At 47.0% G+C, this 14,087-nt stretch overlaps 1 protein-coding gene across 4 annotated transcripts in view; it reads right to left on the minus strand.

Moving 5' to 3' along the window:
• LOC104550835 (zinc finger CCCH-type antiviral protein 1) overlaps nt 1-9,349 on the minus strand; it is a 32,382-nt gene extending 23,033 nt beyond the window's left edge. For 2 of the 4 annotated variants that reach the window (XM_062007117.1, XM_062007126.1), the window contains exons 1-2: nt 8,985-9,349; nt 4,695-4,827 (exon numbers count right to left, since the gene is read on the minus strand). In XM_062007117.1, coding sequence (XP_061863101.1) covers nt 4,695-4,827; nt 8,985-9,271 — 420 coding nt within the window. In that variant the 5' untranslated portion in view covers nt 9,272-9,349. The remainder of the gene's footprint in view (nt 1-4,694; nt 4,828-8,984) is intronic. The other 2 variants (XM_062007098.1, XM_062007107.1) reach the window with 2 other exon arrangements.
• Nucleotides 9,350-14,087: the final 4,738 nt, after the last annotated feature.

Raw genomic sequence — 14,087 nt, forward strand, 5'->3', positions numbered from 1 at the left:
TCCAAGCAGCCATCTGCCCCTCCCCGCCAGCTCCCCCCAGTTTATATCCTGGTCATGATGTTCTGTGGTATGGGAAATCCCTGTGACTAGTTTCAGTCAGGTGTCCTGGTTATGCTGCCTCCCAGCTTCTTCTGCACCTGCAGCCCACTTGTTTGCAGGGCAGGGGGAGAAGCAGAAATAGCCTTGACTGTGCAAGCACTGCTCAGCAATAACCAAAACATGCCTATGTTATGGAAGCTGTTTGCTGCATAAACTCAGAACGCAGCACCATAACAGCTACCCAGAATAAATTTAACACTATTCCAGCCACAATCAGGCCACCACTATTTAGCTACATCAAGAAAGCACACTGCCCCTTGCATTTGCCAAGAAACAGAAGGGGAGCTAGAGGGAAGGTGAGGAAAACTGTAAAAATGCCTGAATTTGGGGTGCTGTTGTGTTTTTCTTACTCTGCACCCTAGTTCACATCACAGAAGACTAAAGTTTCCTCTTGCTTGAGAGCTTCATATGTGCCATTTGTTAGCACACACCCAGCCAATCAGCATTTCTAAGCAAGAAACACACAAGCTGGCTTTCACATCACCCCTCCCAGCTCTCTGGTTTATGAATGGCCTGCATCAAACACTGTTTTCTGGGTTTTTTCTGCTATTTTACTCCATAATAGGAGTTAAGGTGCTCAATTAGAGGTAATTAACAATGCCTGCTACTGATGAGAGTTGAACAGATCTATACATAAGAATTTAAGAGTAGTATCAAGCAATGGCTCCTACTACCTGTCCATTACTGGAAGTAGTTAAACAAGAAACGTGGTTAAATTAAACGGAGACATGGTGGGACAGCTGCCATGACTGGAGCACAGCCATGGAGGGTTACGCATTGTTCAGGAAAGACAGACTGACAAGGCATGGAGGTGGAGTTGGTCTCTATGTGAGAGAGCAATTAATGTGTACTGAACTGTGCCTGGGTGGGGATGAGGAGCAGGTAGAGTGCTTATGGGTAAAAATTAATGGGCAGGGCAAGGCAGGTGATATTGTTGTAGGAGTTTGCTACAGGCCACCTGATCAGGAGGAGGATGTGGATGAGGCCTTCTACGTACAGCTGAGAGCTGCCTCACGATCACAGTCCCTGGTCCTCATGAGGGACTTCAACCGCCCTGACATTTGCTGGGACAGCCACACAGCCAAGCACACACAGTCCAGGAGGTTCCTACAGATTGTTGATGACAACTTCCTGTCACAGGTGATGGAGGAACCAATGAGGAGGGATGTGCTGCTGGGCCTGGTACTGACAAATAAGGAGGGCCTGACTGGGGATGTGAAGGTTGGAGGCAACCTCGGCTGCAGTGAACATAAGATGGTAGAGTTCGAGATCCTGTGTGGAAGAGGCAGAACACAAAGCAGAACCGTGACCCTGGATTTCAAGTGAGCTGACTTTGGCCTCTTCAAAGATCTACTTGGACGGATCTCATGGGATGTGATTCTAGAAGACAGAAGTGCCAATGAGAGCTGGTCAAGCTTCAAGCACCACTGATCCAAGCCCAGGATCAGTGTGTCCCAATGAGCAAGAAAGGAGGAAAAGGAGGTGGGAGGCCTCCATGGATGAGCAAGGATCTGCTGGGACAACTCAGGCAGAAAACAGCCATCTATGAGAGGTGGAAACAGGGGCTGGCTTCTTGGGAAGAGTATAGGGACATTGCCAGGGCATGCAGGGGTGCAGCTAGGAAGGCTAGAGCCCTTCTAGAATTAAATTTAGCAGGGAAGTTAAGGACAGTAATGAGGCATGTTTCAAGTACATCAGCAGTAGAAGGATGGTGAGGGGTAATGTGGGCCCACTGCTAAACACAGAGGGTGCCCTGGTGTCTGAGGATGCAGAGAAGGCCGAAGTACTAAATGCCTTCTTTGTTTCAGTCCTTACGGCCAAGGCTGACCCTTGGGAAGCCCAGTACAGCAAGGATAAGAGGATGGCCAGGACAGCAGAGGACTTGCCCTGGGTGGAAGAGGAAGAGGTTAAAGACTTGGTGGCCAAGTTTAAGGCTCATAAGTCAATGGGTCCTGATGGGATGCATCCTAGAGTGCTGAGGGAGCTGGCTGATGTGATTGCTAAGCCTCTCTCCATCATTTTTGAACAATCATGGAGGACAAGCGAGGTGCCTGAGGACTGGAGAAAGGCCAATGTCACTCCAGTCTTCAAAAAGGGCAGGAAGGACGACCCAGGAAACTACAGGACAGTCAGCCTCACCTCCATCCCTGGAAAAGTGATGGAACAACTCATCCTGAATGTTATCACTGAACATATGAAGGATAAGACGGTTATCAGGGGGAGTTCAACATTGATTCACCAAGCGGAAATCCTGTTTGACCAACCTGATAACCTTCTATGAGTGCATAACCGGCTGGCTAGATGAGGGGAGAGCAGCGGATGTCATCTACCTTGACTTCAGCAAGGCTTTTGACACTGTCTCCCATAACATCCTCATCAGAAAGCTCAAGCAGTGTGGCTTGGATGAGTGGACAGTGAGGTGGATCGAGAGCTGGCTGAATGACAGAGCCCAGATGGTGGTGATCAATGGCACAGAATCGAGTTGGAGACCTGTGGCCAGTGGAGTTCCACAGGGATTGGTTCTGGGACCAGTCGTGTTCAACATCTCCATCAACAACCTGGATGATGGGACACAGTGTACCCTCAGCAAGTTCGCTGATGACACTAAACTGGGAGGACTGGCTGATTCCCCAGATGGTTGTGCTGCCATTCAGCAGGAACTCAACCAGCTTGAGAGTTGGGCAGAGAGGACTCTCATGAGGTTCAACAAGAACAAGTAGAGTCCTGTAGCTGGGAAGGAACAACCCCATGCAACAGTACAGGCTTGGGGTCGAACTGCTGAAGAGCAGCTCTGCAGAGAGAGACCCGGGAGTCCTGATTGGTAATAAGCTAAACATGAGCAATGTGCCCTCGTGGCCAAGATGGCCAATGGCATCCTGGGATGCATCAAGAAGAGTGTGGCCAGCAAGTCAAGGGAGGTTCTTCTCCCTCTCTATTCTGCCCTGGTGAGGCCTCATCTGGAGTCCTGTGTCCAGTTCTGGGCTCCCCAGCTCAAGAGGGACAGAGAACTTCTGGAGAGAGTCCAGCGCAGGGCCACCAAGATGATCAGGGGATTGGAACATCTTTCATATGAGGAAAGGCTGCAGGAACTGGGGCTGTTTAGTCTGGAGAAGAGGAGACTGATAGGAGATCTTATTAACATTTATAAATATCTAAATGGTGGGTGTCAGGAGGTTGGGACATCCCTCTTTTCTGTAGTAGCTAGAACAGGACAAGGGGTAATGAGATGAAGCTGGAACACAAAAAGTTCCACTTAAATGTAAGAAAAAACTATTTCACTGTGAGGGTGAGGGAGCAGTGGCACAGGCTGCCCAGAGGGGTTGTGGAGTCTCCTTCCTTGGAGGTCTTCAAGACCCGCCTGGACATGTTCCTATGCGACCTGATCTAGGTGGACCCGCTTCTGCAGGGTGGTTGGACTAGATGATCTCTAAAGGTCCCTTCCAACCCCTACCATTCTGTGATTCTATGAAGAAACACAAACAGATGCTGTTGAGTGGGACAAAGACATTAATCCTCCTTGCTCATCACCACCATGCTCCTTGAATCTCCCTGCACAATGTATTTTAAAACACTGTCAAAAATAAAAATCTATTTTGTCATAGTGCAGAATACAAAGTAAACAACAGAACCATTAGAGATCTTAACTTCCAAAAGGGTAACAGGCAGTACCTTGGTAATTTCTTAACCAGGCCAGAGCAAGATTTTTCTCAGCTCTGAAAGACCCATATCTTGAAGAGTGTTGCCCTTACACACATATACAGAACCAGAATGGATCGTTCAGTTAAGTTTCACAAAATCAGTGACTTGCACGCAACCCCAACAAAGGTTACTCTATAGAAAAGTAGTGCACAAAAACTCAGTGCGTTTTGGCAGGGGTAGATTTTACACAAAACTGACTGCAGTCATTTGGTCATTTTCTGATAGGTTTTTCTCACTCTCCCATATCCTCAAGCACTAAAATGTGAGGGCCTGCGTAGGCTGGAAAAGGAAAGGGGCCCTCGCTTCCTTGTCTCCATCACCTCTTGGAGAAGAGCCAACAATCTGCTTTTTGGTAAGGCCTGTCATCCCGCAAACATATACAACTATCATGATCTTTCGACTCCGTCTTGCTCAGCTCACCCATCTGTAAGTCTCTGGTGAAGCTGTTGACTTTTTTTGTTTGCTTGTTTCAAGTAAGTTTATGGCCACCCTGTTAGGATAACAAGAACAGCACGCAAAACAGGCTGTAGCCCCACTGTCCACTTCCTGCTGTCAGATGGCAGGTTTTCTGCTGACAAGTCATTGAGGACAGGGCCTTATCCAGGGGCAAGTCTTCTGGTGTTTACATAAGCCACAAACCTCACAGCATTTAACAGTTTTACTGCTGTTAAAGTTTTTTGGTTATAAGCACACAGCACTTTCAAAAGCCTGGCTCTGTAGTGCTTCTTCTGGTGCTTCCACACGGCCATTCCCCTTCATACTTCTTTCAGACCAATCTTAATACTACTGTTACGCATCTTAACAGCTTGAAACCAAGATCAGACTTCCACATTCTCTCTTGCCCTCTCTCATTCCTAATAAACAAAAGCTTCTCTTAAGAAATCAGTGCAACTCACATCAGGGAGGAGGAAAGGGTCATTTTGGAGAAGCAGGACTCGCAGCTCGTTCTCACTGAAGCCAGACAAGCCATGGGTCTTCAGAACTTTTTTGTTCTCATCATTGATGATGTCATGTGAGTACTTACAAGTTCTGCAAGAAAATACACCATTTATTTCTTCAGTTAAGTCAATAACAAGTAACTTGTGAGGAGCCATGGAGAGAAAGGTAGCTTCGCAAAAGTATCTGTGAACATTTAGATTGTCTCTGTAATTAACTAGAGAATGGACCAAACATGACTGTGAAATACAGTAGCCTTATTATACCCACTTTAAACACTGATATGGTCAAACTACTTTTGAGAAAGCCAGCAGCAGAGATTTGAAGCCAAGTTTGCCTGCCCCACACTTTCTTCCCCTTCAGTAAGCAGCAAGTTGAGTCACAAGACTTGAGCAGTTAGAGGAAAAGCTAATTTTGGAGGAATGTATCAACAACAGTGGAAGTTGAAACATCCTTGATTTTGTGAGGGTAAAAGGTTGTTTTCCCGTGGATGGCATGTAAAGAAAGATGCAAGAGTCTGAGAGTGCAAAACAAGGAGATAATCGAGCTTCAAACACTACTGAGAACACTTTGCTGTCTGGGACAGTCGAAATCACACAAACAAACCTCTAAAAACTCAAGAAAGTTCATTAACTTCTGAGTTTTGGATAAAGAAGCAATTAAACAACAGAGATGCTGGTGCCACTTACTAACCCAAGAGAAATGTCTGAAGTGAGTATGAATTAGAAAGAGAGAGACTGTAAATTTTTTTTGCATCTAATTGAAAAGATACTGCAAATCAACAAGAGAAACACAGTCAACTGGTGCATTAATTCAATGCAGTAAAATACAGCTTGCTTCCTTCCTCTTCAAAAGCATGATTTGATTACACTATTAGGATTAGACACACCCAACAAAGTACCTATTAATCTATCAGACTCAAGTCTCTGTTCTCTTTATGCTTTCAGTCTCTAGTCAACTCCCAAAACTCTCCTCATGAAAGCTTTTTTATCTCATGCTGTGTCTGATCCAATCCTTCTGTACAGACTCTTATGCAGACATTTTGCCTCTGACCCCTAATAGCTGCTGGACACATTGATTTGTAAGCAAACAAACAGGAATGCAAAGTCTAAAGGGCAGAAGTGTGCCATTTGGAGTCCTGGAGAAACGAACTTCTAATGGTACTAGATTCTGTAGGCACTTCAATAATAGCTGTGACAGTAGGTGAGCTACAGCGTATTTCAGGCAGAAGCTACCACCAGCATGCTGCCACAGTTAACTTCAGAGTTCACTGACAGTCACATGGTGATATACATCATTTGATTACATATTTCCAAGTTAAAGGTTGAAACAGCCTCCAAACACAATAACTAATCATCTGAGTTTAGTAACACATTTAGAAGGGAAAAAAAAAAAAAAGCAGTGAAAGGGTACTACCCAGACACAAGTTAAAAATGGGTTTAACTGGACTAAAATCCCAAGTCCACTAAATAGAAAGACTCACATATCTTGCGCAGACATTTTTCTTGCCAGAGATTCTAAACAAAAAAGAATGGAAGATCTGAAAAAAAGGCTAGATTTTACCCTCCCACTGTCAGGGTTTAGGCCTAGATAGCACTAAGCACCACATGGCTGCTTGCTCACTTTCCCCCACCTTGCAGAACAGGGAGAATCAGAAGAACAAGGTAAAAACTTGTGGGTTGAGATATGGACAGTTTAACAGAATAACACAAGGAGAGAAAAAATAGTAACAACTATACTAATACTAAAAGAGATTACAAAGTGAGTGTTGCACAGTATAATTGCTGCCCAGAACGCAATGCTCAGCCTGTTACCAAATCGTGGTCCCTCCTATCCTTCCTCAGCCACTCCTGGTTTATATACTGGGCTTGCCATTCTGTGCTATTGAACATCCCTTTGGCTAATTTAGGTCAGCTGTCCAGACTATGCTCCTTTCCAGCTTCTTGTGCACCTCCTCGCCAGTAGAGCATGGGAAGTTGAAAAATCCTCTCCTTTTAGGATAAGCGCTACTTAAAAACAACTAAAACATCAGTGTGTTATCTCACACAGAGTCCAAAACACAGCCCTGTGCCAGCTAATAGCAAGAAAATTAACCCTGTCCCAGACGAAACCAAGACAAGTTGTGTTGTGTTAAAGGGTAAAGAAAATAAACCCCCTTGCCTTCCAGTTTATCCTCAGATACTGGAGGGGCTGGGGGCAGCAGGGCTCTGACTCTGAGTGACACCCAATTGAGCGCTGTAAGTCCAGTCGCACTTAGTAAATCCAACTCTCAGGATTACAGATGCTCAAACAGCACAATGCACCTTTAGTCCAGTTCAATGAACTACCACTGCCAAACTTAAGGAGTTTGGTCATATTCAATAAGAACTCTGGTGGCTAGATTCATTAATAGCATGGTTGATTGAAGCAACAGGAGTGCAAGTTGTTTTGGATGGCCGGTGATAAATACACTGTCAGCAACAGCACGTGCAAGTACCAAGAATATGAATAACAGAGCCAGTAACAGACGTGTTAAATCATGACACAATGCTATAGAGATTTCCAAGTTTCCCGGGCAAGTGCTTGGTACAGCCAAGCATTTGAATCTCACCCTACAGGTGTCCCTGAGGGGAGGGAGGAGAGGATCACTCTGAGGACTGATCCCAGAAGGCAGCAGTGACATCCTCCTGACTTGTCTGTGATGGTGTCTTTCCCTAATACCACTCCTCTCTTAAGCCATATTAACATCATTTGTTTATTTTCAGGTGGAGTTTGAATGAATCTAGTCATACAAACCTTTATTATAGTTGGCGTAAAACTTCCTCTCTTTGCTTTTGGAGGTACAGAGTAGAAGAAATTCAGAATACACACTCAGTGAGGGGTGATCAGACCTTGAAAGCAGGTAGCTTTTGGGATGGAGGTGTGTTTTGTTATTATAATGAGATGATAACGAGAAAAGTTCAACCACAGGACATGGTTGTGACAAAAAGAAATGAGCAACTGTTGGCTCAGAGTAGCAAGTATGCAGGTTGCATAGTTACTGTGGAAGGGATACCTTCCACAGTACAGACAAGTTCCAACGCCTGTGGTGGTATCACAGAGCCTGGCTCCAGTGTCTTCACTGTGCTTCACCCTCCTGCTTTTAAGAGTCAGCATACCAAGCTCCCCAGGTGTTGCTAACATCCAAGGCTGCAGGTTATGTTGCTTGGGGAACTACCATGGAATAGAACAGGGAGTGGAGCATCTGCCTTATGATGAAAGGCTGAGGGAGCTGGGGCTCTTCAGCTTGGAGGAGACTGAGGGGTGACCTTATTAATGTTTACAAATACATAAAGGGTGGGTGTCAGAAGGATGAAGCCAGGCTCTTCTCAGTGATGTCCAATAACAGTACAAGGGACAATGGGTACAAGCTGGAACATAATAGGTTCCAAAAAAAAACATGGAAGAATTTCTTCACTGTGAGGGTGGTGGGGCACTGGAACAGGCTGCACAGGTGGGTTGTTGAGTCTTCTTCTCTGGGGACATTCAAAACCTCCCTGAAACGAGTTCCTGTGTGACCTACCCTAGGTGGTCTTGCTCTGGCAGGGGGCTGGACTAGATGATCTTTAAAGGTCCCTTCCAACCCTAAGATCTGTGAACAGATGCCTTGCACATCAGCCACTTTCCACCCTGCAAGTTTCCTCAATCTTATGCCTTCTCTTGAAATGTGGATATAACTTTAGTCTCAACAAGTCAAACCATTCCACGGGCTGTAAGCTGAGCAGCGATTTACAGCAAAATCAGACGTTTATAACTTTCTAGATTAAAACCAGAGAGCATGCTAGCACTTTGCTTTTTTCTTACTAGAGAAATATTTGTTAAAACGATTTCATCCAGATGCCGTGGGGCTGAGGGATGAGTGTGGCAGGCAAACGGCTTCGTCAAAAAAAAATATCGTTAATACTGACAAAGCAAACCAGGCTCTAGGAAACTGCAACCTACCGCGGTCACTTCGGGTTATTACCGAGACAGAACAGAAAATGAGTCCTTCGCGGTCACGTAACGAGCGGTCCGACGGTGGGGATGGGGCCTCCCCTCCCGCCGGCAGCCGGAGCCGAAAGGGCCGGGGCAGGAGCGGCACTCCCGCCGCAGTCCAGGGCCCGGAGCGGCCGCGGGGTGCCGCCGAGCCGCCCCGGGCCAGTCCCGACGGCAGACGGAACCGGGGAGAAGCCCGGAGAGTGCGTGGGGGAGTGTGAGGGGGAAGCCACGTCCCGCCGCCCCCCGGCGCTCACCTGGACCTCAGGTTGCACTTGCCCATGAGATACGACTTGCAGAGGTGCAGCCGCTCGCAGCCCACGCACTCCTTCCGAACGCAGATCCGAACAGCCGACAGCGCCAGGACGTCCTCGCTGTCGCCCAACCGCAGCACCAGAAACCGCTGGGGACCTGCCGCCACCAGCGTCTCCTTCAGCTGCTGCGCCGAGAGACCGATATGCTGCTGGAGCTCCGGCAGCCCCAACCGCCCGCCATGGGCGCAGAGGGTCCTGGTGAGGAAGCTGCACACCGTCGGGTCGTTCATTGTTCCCCTCTCTCCTCAGCCGGGTCGACGAAACCGGACAAAACGGGAAAGGGGGCGGAGCGAGGCGGAACTCGGCGGACGGCCTCGGGAGGAAACGAAACCGAAGGCGCGGGGCGGGCTCCGCGGCGGGCGGGGGCGGCGGCTGAGGGAGCCGTGAGGGGAGAGGCTGAGGTGGGTGGGACGCGGCGCTGGCGGCGGCAGCGGGGCTCGGGCGCCGGCAGGGGAGCGCGCAAGTGTCCTCGGCTGAAACCCGCCGAGGCGACAAACGACGTCAGAAAGGATCGGAGTGGGTGTGGGGTTTCTCCTTTTTCTTTTATCTTTTTTTGTTTTCCTTTCTGCCTTTTCTGATGTTTGGGTTGGGCGATGAGCTGCCTCCTGGATGGAATTCCACGTGTAGTAGTGTTATTGGTCCCTATATATCAAATAGGGATCGCAGATAGTGTACATAGAACAGGGCACTGGTGCCCACTGAAGGATTCCCTCACCTCCGTGCTGACTTCATAACATAACACAGATGTAGTACAGACCATTAAACCTATAGTGTAGGAGGAAAGCATAGTTACAAGCAATAGGGCAAAAGGAAATGTCCTAAAGACGTGCCAGGGGAAGTTTAGATTGGAAAGGAAAAATGTCTTCCTAGAAAAGGTTGCCAAGCTCGGGGAAGCGGTTGAGTCATCAGCCCTAGAGATATATAAAAGATGTAAATGTAGTGCTTAGGTGCAGATTTTGTGATGGATGTGGCAATGCCTGGTTAATGATTAGACTTGATGATCTTAAAGGTCTTTCCCAACCTAAACAATTCTATGGTTCTAATAATTCTAGTATTTATGTAGCAATGTCATTACTTTTCTTGCTTCCACACTGGCAGTCAGCTGCTGCTTAAGACTGTTTGCAGCAGAGGATGTCCTAGCAGGGGGAGTGAAACAGAGAAGTGTTGATGCTGAAGTAGGGCTAGGGGGAGTCTGTGGGATTGGGGAGATGCAAGGCAAATACCGAATCAGAAAGACGGGGCTGAGTACTAAATCCATTTGAGATGAGCAAACTCGAAGAACAGTATCAACTGCTCCCTCTGGATGAGGAAGTTAACCTTGAAAATAAAGCGGATGCCAGCCTGTATTGTCTGATGTTAATGCCTGATTTGAAAGGCATGTGAAACTATGCAGTCACAGTCAGAATTGCTGTTCAGATATTAGGAAGAGAACCACTTCAAAGAATGGGATCAAGGTGATACAGTCTGTCATTTTTTTCTTCCTTTGTTGAAGGGAAGGTTACGGAAGGATCTTTTCACTGAGCATGTTTCTCCATATTTGCCCTTTTGCTATGATGCTTGAGCAAATGAAGTAATTTTAGAAAAGCAATATAAAAGGAGGTGTAGAAGGAGGAGTTTACCATGTCAGTTCTAGCTTTAGAAAATCAAATTGATAGTTCTGGGCTGGATTATATTCTAGGTGTGCATACATGAATTCTCAGGTTGTCAACAGGTCGATGAGGGTTGTAAAGCCCAGATCCACACTCGACGTAGTTTTAAGACTGATAGATAAGGTAGAAAATGATTGAAACCGTGAGTCAGAAATGTATTGCCAACTCCAAACAGTATGTAATAATCATGAATCACACAAACCTATCAGTCATTTGCTTATATTTATTTGTTCTGTTTTTCATCTAGTTCCAGTGACAACGTGCATTTGTGCATTAACCCACTGAGAAATCTGAACTGTGTGCACAGAAGTACTTTACTGGATACTTCTTTGGAACTATGGTAACAGCATGGAGCAGGGAAGTGAAGCACTGCAAGCAGAAAGAAGTTGCAAATACAGTCTTGGCAAGTGTGTTCTACTCTACACTCAAATACACTTAAGAAGGGGTTTGGATCCATCCTGAGTGAAAGTGAACAAAGAAACATTATTGGATTTATTCTGTTTGTTGGTATAATACTTGACTTCTTTACCAACTGCAAACAGAACTGGTTTAAGTGAAACAACAGAACTGGGTGAGGCAGGATCACTGTATCAAGGAGTCCCAAATAAGTATTATTTTCACAGAGCAGTGAGTAGTTCCAGCCTTAAATTTTAAACCATTTGCTTAAAGTTAGAAACCACTGAAAAAGTAGTTGAGTTGGTTTAACATTTCACTGGCCCTAAAAATGTAATCCCTGTACATCTTTGCCGTCCTCTACTTTCAGCTCCTTATTTGCCCTTACTCTGGTATTCACCTGACTCCTTAGTAAGCCAAATCAGCTTTTATATACTTGAAACTGAAACTGATTGGTATGCATGAAGTGTGAATGGAAAGGGGTGTGTGGAAGCACTAGAATTAATGTCAGAACAAAGGTTAAAAGAAAGGCCTGTGTTGATGACCAAAGGCACAGTCTAAGGCAGTAAAATTGAGAAATATATTCTCTCAAACTAGGAAGACCTGCACTCTGTAGTATAGAGAACCTGTCTGCAGAAGGCCCCATCGTCTGCCAGCTGGACATAGCAGGAAGATACAGCACGTCACAGATGCTGTATCTTTTCCTTTTAGTCCCACTAAAGCAGACCATAGCCTCAGATACTCGATACGAAGAAACACAGAAAAGAGCCAAACAAATTGCCTCAACTGTGAAGCACGAGGATGCCACCCTAGTATCTGCTGGATCCCACTATCTTTCATACCTGTTCTTGAGCATACAAGACCCTTCCAAGGCAGTTTGCCAGTGAAGAATAACTCAAGAAATGCCATAAAGGTGGGATAATTGGCCCCCAGCTTCCATTGCATTGCATGCAAGCATGGGTCCTGGGCAGGCCTGCTGGGCACATGCACCTCAGGGCTTGAGATTGTGAGGTTTGGCAGTGTGAATGAAATTGCATCAATTGAATGAGTGTGAATGAAGTTGCATCAATTCAATGTGAATGAAGTTGCATCAATTGAGTGCAGGTGAATGGAAGCAACAGGACTGAGTGAAATAAGTGCAGACAAAAACGTAACTTCTGCAGCTTCACTAGGTGCAGATGGATTTTGAAAAATTGTCGCCTTGCTTGATGTATCTGCACTCCGAACATGCAGGATGTTACTCTCAGTCCTGTGGAACGGCTCTGCTGTGTATGAAGAAGAGGCTGATGTAAATGGCCTGCACAGCCTGGCTGGCCTACTGCCTCTGGCCACACTGGCAGTTCTGTTCCTCTGTGGAGGGCTGAAGTGTGTGGGAGCGCCCTGGGAAGGATGCTGCTGAACCAACTTCCCCTCTTGGTATGTGGCTAGCTCAGTTTCATTGTCAGTCCCCTTCTACTTCTTGAGACCGCTCTTTAAGGTCTCAGCTTTGGCTCACTTTATGGTTATTCTTTCCCACACAACCATTTTTCTGTTTTCCCCAGACGTTTTCAAATGGCATTTTGCAGAATATACCGAGGCCTTTGCTTCCTTGTGTCTCCCTCCCCCAGTCCCGTAGTGTCTGCTTAATTATCTGATGGCTAGGTATACATTTGCCTCAGTGTCTTGGATTTGTGTGGTAGGGATTTTGGTAGCCAGGTAGGGGTTGCAGAAAAGGCCTCTTTAAGAAGCTGCTAGAAGCTTCTTTGGCTCCAAGTCAGGCTTGCCTCTGGACAAGCCAATCAGGCGCTGCCTGCAGCAGAAAGAGGGATGAGAGAGAAACAGCTGTGCAGACCCCAGGGTCAGTGAGAGAAGAGAGGAAGTGGTGTGCCGGAGCAGAGACTCCCCTGCATCCTGTGGTGAGATGGCAGGTTGTACCCCTGCAACCCATGGAGTACAATGGTAGAGCTGAGATCTGCCTGCAGCTCATGGAGGACCCCATGCCAGAGCAGGCAGTGATGTCTGAAGAAGGCCATGACACCGTGGGAAGGCAGTGCTGTTCCTGAAGGAAGGGGCCCATGGTGGAGCAGTTCAGGAGAAGCTGCAACCTGTGGGAGTGACTCATGCCAGAAAGGTTCATGGAGGGCTGTCTCCCACAGGAAGGTCCCCATGCTTGAGCAGGGGAAGAGTTTGAGGAGTTGTCCCCCTGAGGAATAAGCAATGTCAGAGACCACGTGTAATGAGAGAGAAGCGACCTTGTGGACCTCAAGCTCAGTGAGGGAAAAGAGGAGGTGTGCTGGAGCAGAGACTCCCCTGCATCCTGTGGAGAAGACTGGTGAAACTGAGATTTGTTTGCACTTCATAAAAGACCCTGTGCCAGGGGCAGTGACTATACCCTGAGGAGGCCATGTCCCATGGGAGGGACCCTGTATCAACAGAAGCTGCAGCTGCTGGGAAGAACCCACACCAGAGATGTTCATTAAGGATTGTGTCCCGTGGGAGGAGCCCTGTATCAGAGCAAGGGAAGAATGCCAGGAGTTGTCCTTCTCTGAGAAAACAGAAGCAGCAGAGCCCATCTGTGAGAGACTGACCACATCCCCCACTCCCTGCCCCCCTGAGCCGTTGAGGAGGGAGGAGGTAGAGACATCGGGAGCAGTGAGCTGGGCCCGGGAAGAAAGGAGGGATGGGGGAGGGAGATCTTAAAGTGCTGGTTGTAATTTTCTTATCATCCTACTCCCTTTTTGCTTTTTGTTCTGTTCTGTTTCTTGTAGAATAAACTTTCCTACTTTCCTCTCTAAGTCGAGTACTGGAGTCTGTTTTGCCCAGAACTGTAACTGGCAGCGAGCCCTCCCTGTCCTTGTCTCAATCCACAACAACCTTGCTCATCTTTTTCCTCCTATTTTGCTGGGGCCTCTGCTTTCCTAAGGAGGGTGGGGGTGGATGGAGAGCAGTGAGCAAGAGACTGTTGTGGTGCTCCATTGCTGGCTGGGCAAAAAACACAACATATGCTTAAATTGGTAAAGGTGGT

This window comes from Colius striatus, chromosome 1 (assembly GCF_028858725.1).
Source record: "Colius striatus isolate bColStr4 chromosome 1, bColStr4.1.hap1, whole genome shotgun sequence".
NCBI classification, from domain to species: domain Eukaryota; kingdom Metazoa; phylum Chordata; class Aves; order Coliiformes; family Coliidae; genus Colius; species Colius striatus.